The sequence below is a fragment of the Sander lucioperca genome, chromosome 8 (genome assembly GCF_008315115.2).
Source record: "Sander lucioperca isolate FBNREF2018 chromosome 8, SLUC_FBN_1.2, whole genome shotgun sequence".
In the NCBI taxonomy this organism is placed as follows: Eukaryota; Metazoa; Chordata; class Actinopteri; order Perciformes; family Percidae; genus Sander; species Sander lucioperca.
The window spans coordinates 37340824-37355337 of record NC_050180.1 but is presented as its reverse complement, the minus strand read 5'-3'; the positions used below and the strand labels follow the sequence as shown (position 1 = coordinate 37355337).

The 14514-nt window shown below is 40.1% G+C and overlaps 1 protein-coding gene across 1 annotated transcript; it reads left to right on the top strand.

The window, feature by feature from the left end:
- Nucleotides 1–3002: 3002 nt before the first annotated feature.
- Nucleotides 3003–5080, top strand: olig2 (oligodendrocyte lineage transcription factor 2). The gene is made up of 2 exons (XM_031279950.2): nt 3003–3127; nt 3572–5080. Exon 2 carries the CDS (start codon nt 3594–3596, stop codon nt 4401–4403), a length of 810 nt encoding a protein of 269 aa, XP_031135810.1. The 5' UTR covers nt 3003–3127; nt 3572–3593; the 3' UTR covers nt 4404–5080.
- The last annotated feature ends 9434 nt before the right edge of the window (nt 5081–14514 follow it).

Genomic DNA, 14514 nt, shown 5'->3' with positions numbered 1-14514 from the left:
GGAACGCAAACTGTGAGCCAGACCTTATCACCCCACATCAGTGACCTCACTAATGCTCTTGTGACTGAACGGTTGGGCTGAATGGGAGCAAATCCCTGCAACCAGGTTCCAAAATCGAGTGGAACGCATGAAACCAAAAAAGTGGATGCTGTTACAAAAGCATCAGATAAATGTTGTGGGAATCACGATTGTAATGCTTTTTTAAAATTTATTTTATAATATGAGAGCAAATAATTGTAGGCTGAGTTCAGGAAATGTACTTGTGTAACGTGTTGGTAACGCAAACACACTTGAGTTATATGTTATATGTAGCTCTCTCTGCTTTTTCAGAATCTTTCCACCCTCATTTATATTATTTTTTTTATTTAGGCTATGTCTGTCCAGAGCAGTGCTGTTGTCTAGCAATCTGGAAAATATTTCTGGCCAAACATGATGTAACTATACTGCAAACTGCTGGATGGAGGGGTGAAATGCACTTTTCTGCAGGGCACTACAGTGCTGGCATATAAAACGTACAAGAAAATTGTTTTCTCAGATTGGGTGACAACTTTAAACATCAGTGGTTGACTGACGTCTGCTTTGAATTTTGGCATTGTGAAATATCACAGTGAGGAAATTCACCATTTGACTCTTTTAAGTGAAACATGTACTGTGTTTTAGTGGCTAAAAGTAGTTCTGCACGAATTATGATCATCACAGGTTCATTTCATAGAGTTTCCCCCACGGGATATTCTTAAAGCTGATAATATATACTTATATTAGGTTGATAGGTCTAGAATAAAAGTTTGAGATCTAGGTTATAATCATTTATCGGCTATTTGGTTTTATTCCCCCAGGCTTTTAAAACACAAAAATATGTCTATATGTTGTGCCATGAAATGGTGAGAAACTCTTTTTGACTGTAATCTGTGGTTAAGTATTAGGATATTATTTAATATTTCGGAAACAAACTGTGAGATTTAGACTACCATAAAGCTCCATAAGTCCTGATAGATGCCAATAATTTTGCTAACTAATTGTAGTAGGTCTAGACTTGTAAAAGGTTAATGATGCATGCATGGATGTGAAAGGAACCCATGAAGAAGAAAGCCTGTAGTCTGTGGTTCTCATTGTGAATCCGGTGCAACAGTGAGAGTGTGGGAATGTCTAATGAGTGGTGGCACAGATACAAACCGCCTTCATTACCATAATCTTATTTAGACTAACGGGAGTAAACACGCGAACGCGCAACGGACGGAGAAAACAAGCAGATATAACGATGAGGAAAAAAGGGGGCTGTGTGTGTGTGTGTGTGTGTGTGTGTGTGTGTGTGTGTGTGTGTGTTTGTATAATGACCTTGATTTTGTGACGGACCGATGTGACACCTGACTGACGGTTGCGGAAAAATATTCGTTTCTGATTGGCTAGCAAGTGACGTTAAAATGGAATGTGACCCACTGCTAAACCAATGTTCTAAATCAGTGCGCAATGTTAACTGCAACCACCGCAACAGCACAGAGTCTTAATTCTAAACTAACTGACCACAGGCAGACAGACAGACAGACAGATAGATCGATAGATACATATATATATATATACATACATACATACATACATACATACATACATACATACATACATACATAAAGAGATAGTCTACATAGATAAATAAATAAGCTGAACACAATTTTCAACACATTTAGATTAAATTGAATAAAAGCCTCTAATTAATAGGCTAAAATAAAAATATAAATGTTTTGCTCCTATATGCTAGCCTATATATAGGCTATATATTATATTGTTTTTTGTGTGTGTTTTAAAACTACCGAAAATCAGACAGTTTCTGATAACAAACAAAGTGGCAATTATTCTAAACTGAAATCCACCTTTTAAGTTCACCCTAGCTGAGTATGTTAAATAAGTTATTAAATTAGGCCTAACGTTATTCTCAAACATTTGTAATTTTTATAAATATTCAAAAAGGCTACAGAGAGGATATCCCGAGCCCAGTCTTATGAAACAGACAAACTTGTAGAGGCAATTAGCGCTGCGTCTGACTGCACACTACAACTCATATTTGGGGACAATGCTGCTGTCAGTTTGAGTTACGTCCGAGAGCAAATCACCGGTTTGGGTCCTTATGTCTGTCAGAGGCCGTCTGAGCGCCAGCAGCAGGCCACACTGCTATCGCTCGCTGCGGACTAATTGAAATGTTACGGATCATAACCGTTAGAAACAATTTTGCACACTTCATTAATTAACGTTAAAGATGCTTTTAACGACAGCTGCTGGTCGACAGCGGGTAACAACGGAAAACACCATACTAACACTAAAACTGCAAGCAGGAAACATATTGCGCTGCTTATTAGGCTTCGATCCGTTATTACTGTTCATTTGAAGGGGCGACGTGATTTAATGGTCGGATAGGCTACAGCTCGGAGGGTTAAATAAGAAAGATACAAATAAATGAAAGACTAGGAACGAACTTTCGATAAAAAAAATAAAAATAAAAAATAAAACATTGGCGTAAATATTGTAGGTAAAGCCTGGATGGATAAATAACAAGTATGTTAAATAAAAATAAACGTTAGACATTTTTAAAAGTTATTTTGTCACAGTTTCGGCACAAAAACGAATTTATTATAATTTAGCCTTGTCACTGGAAAAGAGGACTGGTTAATTTTATTACTGTTTCAGGTTCTGAATACAGACACATTATTCACCTATAAGAGGCAAAATGTGGCTTAGTATCGGTGTTATTATAATAAAATCCATCCACACGCAGGCCAACATTTTCACAAGAAGGGGCCATATGTAGGACGGAGTGTGTCTGATTTCACTTAATGCTGTGTGTTGGTAATTACATCAGGCTGGAGGACCCTCCGTTACCCTCCTCCCCCTGCCTCCACACTCCTCCTCCTCCTCCTCCTCCTCCTCCTCCTCCTCCCTGCACGGAGCTGATTGGTCGTAGGGAGGCAGCCGGGACAGAAACGGCGTTGTCCTGGTGACCCGGCCTCTGTGAGCTTCAGCCCGCTATAAAACCCCGCGGTCGCACGCAGGCGTGCCAAATGGGCTGTCAGATGCGATTTGGAGTAACAAGTGGATTTGACGTTTAGGTTTCTCACCATCGCGCTTGGAAACACTCTTGGTACGTGTTTGATTATTTGTTATTAGACAATCTGATGAACAATTAGTGTCGTCTTACAAATATTTGGATGTCCCCTGCTCTGCTTATGCAGAGCCAGAGGCAAGTAGAAATACTGTGTAGAAAATACATGGAAACTCGCTGATCACTTATTCCTTATCTGATGATCAAATATCAATATAAAGACGTAATTGTAAGCCGTGTTTAAATAGGCTACATTTCTGCAGCATTCAGGATACATTTTCTTTTTTTTCTATTTTCTTCAGGGCTTCCAATTAGCCTAATTAAAAACCATATTTTCTTTGTATAGTTCTACTTTTGTTTGCAATACTTTTTTTTTTTTTTTTACCAAAAAGTTGATATTAGGCTATCATTTGTGGTAAAGGTATGAGATGTGGATTTTGGGGTTCAGCAAATTAAAACGTTTTTTTTTTTTTCTCTCTTCAGAGCACTGTACTGGACCAATACCATGGACTCAGATACGAGCCGCGTGTCAAGCAGACCCTCATCTCCCGAGGAGGACATCTTCCTCTCCGCCCTAAAGAAGACAGTGCACGGTTTCTCCGGCGCCGTGTCCTCCACACAGAGCGACTCTCTGTCTGAGATCCCCGGCCTGCGCGGCCTTTCCGCAGACGACGAGGATACCCTCCTTCGGCTGTCCAAGAAAGACCGGAAACTCCTGTCAGAGAACGAGCTGCAAACCATCCGCCTCAAGATCAACAGCCGCGAGAGGAAAAGGATGCACGACCTCAACGTGGCCATGGATGGACTCCGGGAGGTCATGCCCTATGCGCACGGACCCTCGGTGCGCAAACTCTCCAAAATCGCGACCCTGCTGCTGGCTAGAAACTACATCCTGATGCTGAGCAACTCACTGGAGGAGATGAAGCGGCTGGTCAGCGAAATCTACGGCAGCAGCGGACACCACGGCGGCTTTCACCCAGCAGCCTGTGGGACTATGACACACGCTGGGCCCGTGCCGGGACACCCGGCGGTTTCACACGCCTCACACCCGGTGGTGCACCACCCGCTCCTCCCCCCGGCCGTCTCCACCGCCTCGCTGTCCGCGCCTGGTATCTCCGCCGTCACCTCGGTCCGACCCCACCATGGACTCCTCAAAGCGCCCGTTGCAGGCGCAGGGCCGCTGGGCAGCAGTTTCCATCACTGGGGCGTTGGCACCGGGATGCCTTGTCCGTGCAGCATGTGCCAAGTCCCGCCTCCGCATGTGACCAGCATGAGCGCTGTCACTATGCCGAGGCTGGCCAGCGACTCCAAGTGACTCCAAACTAAATGGAGACGAACTTTTTGGGGCTGTTACAGACTCTCACCCCACATTATTACTCTTTTTTTATTTATCTTTGTTGCTGAATCCGTTGCCTCGACGGAGCCAGTAAAGAACAATGCATTGGTTTTCCTCACTGGGCCTTTGGGGTTTTGCAACTAACTTAGTGTTTTATGGTAATTAACCTCAATTGTAACAGGTGTTTCTTCAAAAGCGCAACACAACTTCAGCTTATTACTGGAAGCCTTTGGCCCAGGCATCTGTGTGTCTAGTTATTTAAATATCAATCCGTTTGAATCCGTTCTGTGGGCCTGCAGAGGGGAAAGGACCCAAATCAAACCACAAATATAGAGTGTACATATGTAGATTGATTATTCTGTTTAAATAGTCGGATAGGCCTATATCATATATTAGAGTCTTGTTAATGTGTGGGAAGTCTCCCCCCACCCCTCACATGTTGCACCTGCTTTGTTCTATCCGTCTTATTCAATGCTTCTGTCCTTATTTTCAGTAGGCTGTCATTCTCTGTCTCAGCAAACAATGACCACTTGTTTATTTTTTTAATAAAAACATGAAAATGATATTTATTTACTTATTTTGGACGGGAATTTCAGATGAATCTCTGATTATGTTGGGGTTTGAAATGTAAAATAAAGACGATTAATTGAAAAGGTAAAACGTCTTTGGTGATGTTTGTTTCTTCTATAGTTTACACAAAAGGATGAACATGTCTAACTGAGCTTGAAAGCAGCACTGAAACACCAAGTCTACAATCACAGAAACACTGAACACTAACAGTATTACAGAGATGCACTTTCAACACCAAATTGTCCTTTTTTACATTCTGAGTCAGAAATGTAATGCACTTCAGGCTTTGAAAAGACAAACAAATTCACAATTTCACCTGAAATGGACTTTTATCGTAATTATTATAAATTTGAAGCACTCAGGATATCAAAAAAAACATTGGCTCCAGAAAAAAACTTTTACAGTTGAGCAATGAAATGTAGAATGTGCCATCTCTTTTTTGGCCTCCATTAAGCTTTGCTTATCATCATTCATTAAAATAAAATTGACATTTAAAAAGCTAAATTTCAGGATTCTTAGCTAAATGGGAATATTTTGTGATTTTGAGCTAAATAAAATTTACTTGACGTCACAGAAATTCCTTCAGACAGTGTCTGTGCAAAGTAGATTCAAAATACAGCCATAAATAAAGAAAATATATTGGTTCTATATTGGTTCTTTGAGAATCTTTTTTAATTACCTTAATCTTAACCTAAAATACCCTACGTAAAATTCACGATGTCCATCAAATAAAAAAACAAATAAAACAAAAAAGAATTGACTTGAGCTTTTTTTTCGATGTACAGTAACTGATAAAATAAAGATGTTTTATATAATCTTAATATTTTATGATATATTTGTGCGTGCATTTCATGAAACAAACTTGTTCTGACCTCGTGTAGTTGCTGAATGATATTCAAATCACAACAAAGTCAATGTTTGTGATCCTTCAGTTGCGCACAAAGTGACTTCAGCTTGTTGAGAATCAATTACATTTCAAATGCAAACCAAACAGTGAGGACTTTCACCTGTAGTCCAACTGCAGAATGTATCTGTTGTAATTAGCCAAAAAATGATATATTACAGATATTGAATACTTTTCTATTTTCTAACCTGTATTACAAGTGGGCGACCTCTAAAAATGAAATTGGAATCCTCAGCTTTGCAAAATAAGGGTGTAAACAGCTGCTAAGGATGCCCACAAAAAGCCAGTGATGAGTTAAGGCCGGTACACTTTAGGAAAAGGCAGCAGCTGCACAGCAGATTGTGCATGCTGTTGCAATGTTTTCCAAAGGCTTTTGAAGCTGGAACGATATGAACTAAATCTTTGAATATTCATGCACGCATTTGTTTATTCGTCTCATTACTGGAATTGAATTATTCAAAGTCCTTCAGAATTTTGTAGGACATTTCAGAGAGGAAGAGGTCATTTGGTGCAATACGGCAAAAATACAGTCTATTTAAAGGTAAGCTTTGAGACGGTCATTCTTTTAAAAGTCTCATGTAGAAACACATATCACAGAATAGTAGAACAGACACCCAATTCCTTTTCTCTTAAATACTTACTGCATACTTTTACTATTGTTATGTACAAAACTGCATGTTGTACCTTATCACAACATTCACTTTAACAGCACATTAGACAGTTTTCTCTCTGAGTCAGACGGATCCATATTTGGTGACACACTAAACAGGTCACCAACCACAGCCAACCACAAAAAGGATACATTTTCAGCTACCACTGTTGTTCATTTGTCCATTTGTTCTCAAGATAGATAGATTCAATCATGTCAAAATACTGTTGAGTTCTGTTAGAGATGGGGCAGAAAGAAAAGAAATAGCTTACTGTACATAGGTCAGACGCTCTCATCAGCAGCCTGTTAATTCACTCAGAAACTTTCAGGTAATACAAACCTGTTTCAAACAGTTTAAAGGCAGTGGCGCTGCCAAGGGGTGGCCAGGGGGGAGGGGGGCAGCCGCCCTAATATGATCAACTAGCCTAAGTAAATGTAAGGGATAATGTAGAGTGAGTCGGTCATAATTGTAATTTGGAACCCTGACAGGGTACTGAGGTATCTTGAATCAACCTGAGGGGTATTACACAGATACTTACTAAAGAAATCAATCCTTTGACACAAAATGTAGATTTAAAAATGATTTTATTGGCGTTGGTATTTGACGACGGGGAAAAGAAAACGGGTTGTTGAAACTGTTGGCCCCTGACTTCGTGTTCATGTCTTGCTGCGGCTGGCTGATCGCCGGCGACTCGCCGCCACTATGCACTGCACGCTGCCCGAGCTGGGCTTCTGCAGGAGATCGGTGCTCAGATTGAGGTTACCCGCTGATTACGCCAGTGTCCTGGTCGGGAGGGGTAACGTTATCGCTGATGAGCACCGCTCTCCAACGGAAGCCAGGTAGGAGTATGAGCTAACCGTGGGGCTAACTAATGCTCTGTTTGCACTGTAGCTATTAGCCGTCAGCACAACATTTACAGAAGAGTTTGAGGCATGCCAATCAGCCAAAGTCTGAACACACCCACACAATCCTGAGAAGAGGTGCGATCAGGCAGAAGTGAAAACACCTGTGTGAGTGGACTCTATAGGTCTGTAAGGACTTCAAACATCTTTATTGTTCATCAAAACACTTTGTCATCATCGTTCATGGCATTGGCATCTTCTCTAATGTGTCTCCACAGCAGACATTTTGACTTGTCATAACCATAACATTAACAAAGGCTTTGTTCTATGCAAGTGTCCCGGTAACCCATGACTTTCTATGCTATACTACATTGTACTTAAATTCATCAATTCAGTGAATCAGCTCAGGTCAACTTGCACATGGTGTTTTGATGGACAAAGAATGTATTTTAGCTGACTAAGTTGCCACTTGCAGCTATATTTTGTAATTTTCCTGCGCTTTAGTGTTAAAATGTTGGCAGTATTTGTTGAGAGAATGTGATTTTTCTGTCAAGTCTCAGCATTTTGCATTCAAAGACAAATTCACCATAGTACAGCCCCCAGTTAGTCCCTGTAAAGAAGCCTAAATAGTTTGGATAAATAACTCATTCACTTTTTCCAAACTTGAAAGTTTCAATAACTTGAACTTTTAGTATAATTTTTGTTTGTTCTAATATAAACTGGACCCGACTGAATACAACTGATGTGTAATACAGAGTGAGGGTTAACACAAAATAATCTATTCAGCTGTTTTGAGAAATAAATCATTTTGACAGCTTATAGGCAATGAGATATAGGATAATTTGTATTTGAACATCTGCTTTACATCAGATGTCTTGGGAGCCATTTGTCAGTGCAAAATGCAGTTAATATGGATTAAAAAGTATCACATTACAAAAATAATTAGAACCCTCTCCCCCTGTTTCTGCGCTCATTTATTACATTTCTTCTTATTCCTATTCTCGTTTAATATCAGTGCAAGTTCCAACATAAGACGACATGTTGTCGTCTTATGTTGGAGACATTTTGGAATAAGTTGATGCAATCACACAAGTTTTTCTATTATGCACCCAGATAAACATGGTGCGAAAGTTAAAAATAACAAACTGGCTGTGTCGCATCTTTTCAGCTGAACACTCTGGCCAATAGCAGCTGGGCTTCACATCCCTGTGACTGGATTTGAATAAACAGCTCCTTATCCACTGTTGGTGGCAGGCTGACTTATCCGTTGATGCTGAGAGTGTGAGGTTGGTTCTGTGACAGTTTAAATATTCATAACTTTGAACAGAAGGGGAGCATCAGTCTTACACTGTTGTAACTGGATTTAAACCGTCCTGAAAACACAGATGTACACCCTTTCAGCTCCGCGCATCATGTTGTGTTAGCTGAAAGGATTAAAGATCGGGGAGATGCATCAAAGGTGGCGGAATAACAGAAAGAGAAACAGAGTCTATGATGCAGCAAAGGAGGAATAAGAGAGAGAAAACAAAACTAAACAAACAGAGAAGCTGTCAGAGACAAAGGCAGGATTTAACACTTACAAGGGAATAGATGGAACTCTAAGGTGAATATGAGACCTCAGAGGTCACTCTTTCCCATGGCACTGATGTTTACTCCAGCTCAGTTCATCTGCTCACTCTTAAACACCATTACACACTGGGATGGACTAAACACACAAAGAAACCCTGACTGTATTGGTAAGACTAGCAACAAGTGGTTGCTTAACTGAGCTGTTTCTTTGATTTGTTGGCAACTTTTTCTGTAGTTTTTTATCGTGTTAAAGAAATAGTTTGAGGCTTTGGGAAATATGCATATTTCGCTTTCTTGCTAAAAGTTAGATGAGAAGATTGATTCCACTTTCATATTTGTTTGTACATTTGAAGCTACAGCCAGAAGCTATATCTTGCTGTGCAAATTCTACAAAGATATAACGTGCTAACTATTGAGCTTTAGAGGTGCTGGTAGGTGGATTTTTTTGATTGTGTGCTCCTTAAATTCAATTGATAATTATTAAGTTCAACGTATTTGTTTTATATCTTTTTTTAACTGGACCCATTCAGAACACCTATATAGCCTTGGTTTGATTTGTAATGCATCTTGCAACCAAATTTTGCAACAGGGCAGCTATGTCAGAAGCAGAATTTCATTAGGTGAGTTTTTGTTTTTACTGCACACTGACTTCCCCATGTGATGTGACTTTCACAATGAGATACCTGTGGGCAAAAATCTGAGGTGCAGGTACTTTGTTCCAAATTCATCAGGATATTTCTGCAACGGTAGATACTAAAGAACTTGTGTTTGTGTGTCTGTTCAACAATCTATGAACAGCAGCAGATGAACTCCTCGATCGGGTGGATCAATGTGTTTAGTAAAAGCCCAGAGGGACAAAGACAGAAGGGAGTGAGAGTAAAGGAAAGGGAGAGAAACAAAGCAAGAGAGCAGAAGATCCATTGAGTGTGTTTTTTGTGGCTGAAGAATCGTCCCCAGTGGCTTTGAAAAGAGGGATAATCCTGTCAAGTAAGCAGACCTTTGGATATTCATGACTGGCCGAGCGGCTCCGCGGACTGAAGGAGGACACAGTCAGGATGGGATTAGACATCAAAGTGAATCTGAGGGGTGCAGGACTGGGACATGAATCAACCAAGGCAGAAACACAGAGGTCTCAGAAGGGTGTGCTGGGGACCAGTTGTCTGATGGGTGGACAGCACTTTGAATGACTTCAGGATGAGGGCCTCCTAAATGCACTGTAAACCCAGATTTAGTTGTAATTAAACTTTTTAGTGGTCACTACTTATTCTTTCATGTTTTGTTAAAAACAATATTCATTACTAAATCACATTAGTTGTTTGTAATAATCAGTGTAAGTATGCAGTGCATAGATCATATTAAACACAGATAACTAAAGATTACTTTTTATTAAAAGTAACTTATAAGTAAGTAAGTAAGTAATGTGTAATCTATTACTTTTTTTGAGTAACGACCCCAACACTGGTGTTAATAGAACTTAACCTGTTAAGTTTCACCTTGTGTAAAAACTTAGGCGGTTTAAGGCAATGGGTTTCCTTTCTAGTAAAGTTAACTAATTCAGGATAACAGTGTGCCTTTCAAGAGAGTGATATGATGTGGTGTGTGCACCTGCCCCCTAATCTGAGAAACATATATGCATTTAAATTTAGTAATAAAATAAGTTCTCATTAATGTCATCCTTCAGTCTGTTGAGCTGCTGAGGAGGAGCGTAATGATCCTTTGTCCGCACACATTTTAGTGCTTTTGGTCTGGGCCTGTCTTTTATGATTTGGACTATGACAACGCTATCATGCACAGAGCCAGGTCCATAAAGAAAAGGTTTTCCCATTTTTGGTGGAAGAATTAGACTCGTCTGCACAGATCCCTGACCTCATCCCCATCCAACACCTTTGGGATGAACTGGAACGCCGACTGTGAGCCAGACCAACATCAGTGTTGGACCTCACTAATGCTCTTGTGGCTGAACGGGAGCAAATCTCTGCAGCAAGGTTCCAAAATCTGGTGGAAAGCCTGAAAGTGGAGGCTGACAAAGACGCAGATTAATGCTCATGGATTTTGAATGTTTAACAATCCCATATGGGTGTAATATTAGGGCATCCACATACTTTTGGCTACGTAGTATATGTAGCCGTGCCGAACATTTTATCTGTCCAGGTTTAGAGATATATGTATGTCTCAAAGATTTCTTCTTCGCAATACAGAAAAAGAATCACCAAATAATCTAATATATGCTCTCAAATACGCTGCACTCTCTCTCTCTCATACCAAACACACACACACACACACACACACACACACACACACACACACACACACACACACACACACACATATATAGAAGCTCATATTTCATTAACGAGGTAAATGCATGTGTGTGTATATTGTGTGGATGACGTCCCATATGGTTTGTTGACCATGTCACGCTCATGTCTGTCCCCTTTCAGTGGCCCTGCTCTGACTGCTGCTAGCAGCTGGGATGTTTGGACAAAAGAAATGACAGGATTCAGGGAAACTAAAGTGAGGTTGGGAAACACAGACGCAGAATGAACAAGACAAGGAAATGAAAAAAAGCTAGCGTTTTCCAGCTCTAAGTCTGTTGTCAGCAGAACTTTACTGCTAAACATCAAGCAACCCTGTCTCCTAAAAAATATGTTTGAAAACATGAAAATATGAAACACATTTTCTCCTGGATTACGTTTGTTATGAACAGTGTTGGGAGTACCGCGTTACAAAAGTAACGCAATTACAGTAATATATTCCTTTTTGCTGTAACGCAGTAATATAACGCATTACTAATTCAATTTCGGTAATATTATACTCGTTACAATCTCAGTAACGCGAGTTACAACGCATTTTAACGCAATATTTAGTGGTGCGTTTTTTTTTAAGAATTCACCAACACCGCGACACATGACTGCAGAGACAAATACATTTGCGAGATGGATATTATTTTCAGGAGTTATTACGCTGCGTTGAAGTGAACTGTCCTGTTTCTGTTCCCGTGGTCAGAACCAGAGACGGTACGGACAGCATGTATGTCCCAACAGGTGACGGTACGTCAGCGGCTGACAGATATAAACATGTCGGGAATTAATGTTGAAGCTTGCTACACGTAGATATCATTGCATTTTATCAGCCGTGGAGAGTAACTATGCCTGTAGTGGAATGGCTTCGAATGACGACCAAAAGCGCTTGTCTTTTACTGTGACCATTTACTGTTCAATATGTTGCAGTTTTACAAACAAGAAAGTGAACAACTTGAGCCTGACGGACATGTTGCATCTCAGTAAGCTAGCAAGAGTAGGCTACACAACAGACAACTTCCGTGTAGCCTACTTCAAAATAAAAGCACTTCCTGTGACGGTTCGCAGTAAAACTAAATTACTGTTAAATAAGGTTGTGTAGGCTACCTTTTCACAAATCAGCTGTAAATCAAGTACTGTAAATAATGTAAATAGTGAGTTTTAATCACACTATAATTGAACATTTCCTTTAGAGTGTTTTAAACTAAATAACATAAATTTCTTATTCAAGTGCTATAAACAAACATTTTACAACAATGCCGTACTTTTGAGTATTTTCATTTTCTCCTACTTGCCTATTATACGTTTTACTTATCTATTTTTTTATAGCTTTAGTTACTTTGCATATTTATATTAATTATACAAAATATGAATAATCTATGATGTATTAAAGTGGATTCACAAGCTAGCTGCCAAATCAAACTTCCCCTGTTATTTTGGTAAAAGTAACTCAAAAGTAATGCAAAAGTAGTGTAACGCATTACAATTCAGAGACAGTAATATTGTAATATAACTAATTACTCTCAAATGACAGTAACTAGTAATCTATAATGTATTACATTTTGGAAGTAACTTGCCCAACACTGGTTATGAACACGTCATCGTACCACCGACAGGTGCAAGTTGTTAAACACGTGGTTAACGTTGTGCTTTGAAACACTCTTGGTTAGGTTTAGGAAAAGATGATGGTTTGTGTTAAAATTAGTATGTTTGTTACATATTTCACGTATTTCACACGGGAGGCCCTTGTTTTCTTGACCCATTCATTAATCCGCTCCGACCTCCTTGCTATGCAGACTTTGATTAGAAACCTATTTATGATAGGTCAAGAACAAACATGGCCCAGGAGAAAATACGTTTTCCTTGAAACATATTTTAGAATGCAGTTTTGTTGTATGGGAACATAGTTTTTAGGACACATGGCTGCAACAACATTGTCATTTTATGCATGCTAGCATGCTGAGATTTGTATTGTGCTGAAATACTGCCTCACAGACACACTGAAGATACTGCAGATCATGTTATTAGTAGTTTCACTTTGCCAGACCCTCCTCCAAAGCGCGCTGGAGAAGAATCTGGCTACTCCACACAGCATTCGGGGATGGGAGGAAAAAAAACAAAAAAAAAACATGCTCTGGTTTAATGGCATTTCTTTAAACCAATCACAATTGTCATGGGTGGTGCTAAACTCCGCACAGAGCCGCTGCAAAATAGTCGTGCGAGAGAAAACTCAGATTGGACAGATAGTCTAGCTAGCTGTCTCAAATTACCATGCAGAGATCTGAGGAGCAGTTAACAATAGTCCTCATAAATCTGCCGAATTTAGAATTCCAACACAAAGAAAGCGGAAGGAAACGGAAAAGACATGCGGAATTTCCTGCAGCACTGGAGCAATCCCGGAAGTGGAACGCGAAGGATATAGACTATGTTATTAGCAACATACTTACTGTCTTACTACTTCATTTTCCACAAGGCTTCAGTCTTTCTTGGGTTAGTGGTTACGCCAGTCCAGTGTGAATATTTCCGCCTCCACAGCAGCCATGCTACCATGAGATGTTTTAATAATTACAACCCCAATTTGTCAAGTTACTGAAGCCTGCTATCATGTTGCACTGCAACATATGTCTGCTCTCTGAGTTGTTGCGTCCCCTGGGGTCCCCTGTTTCATAAATCAAATTAGCACCACAGTCCACATGTCTGTCATCTGATTTACAAGTAAGCTGGATAGAACACAAGTAAACCAAAGTAATGTTTTCTTTCTCTTTTTTCTTTTTTCTTTACGTCTGTATTTAACCATATAGAAGGGTAAACAAAACAAGTCACCTGCTTTCACACTCTTAGTAGTTAACAGTCCTCAGTGGGAGGCCAAGTCATGAGTTTGGACAACATCTGTGATAAACCTGCTGCAGTTTAATCAGAGTGGAGGCTGAATAGAAAGGGAGAGTGGTGGCTGCTTCAGTCTGATCTCTCAGGTCTTAGTGGGGATTTTAATGTGCTGAGAGGCTGTGAGGAGCAAGAGCACAGTGGGAGGTGAATGAGCTGCAGGAGTAGGAGGAGGAGGTTGTAAGGCATAGCAGAGAGATTCTGGGCTGTCTCAAGGGGAGGACGGGGCTTGTGTGTGTGTGTGTGATACAGAGTGTATAAGCTGACAGATGTGTCCATCAACTCCTGAAAGAATCATCTTACATCCACTGCATCCATCTGCCAGCCTGTTGTGGCAAGATTTTGTGAAATCAGAACAATGTCTTGAAATGC

Bases quoted from the DNA above. Each gene is read 5' to 3' on its own strand.
- olig2 (XM_031279950.2), top strand. From the start codon at position 3,594: ATGGACTCAGATACGAGCCGCGTGTCAAGCAGACCCTCATCTCCCGAG.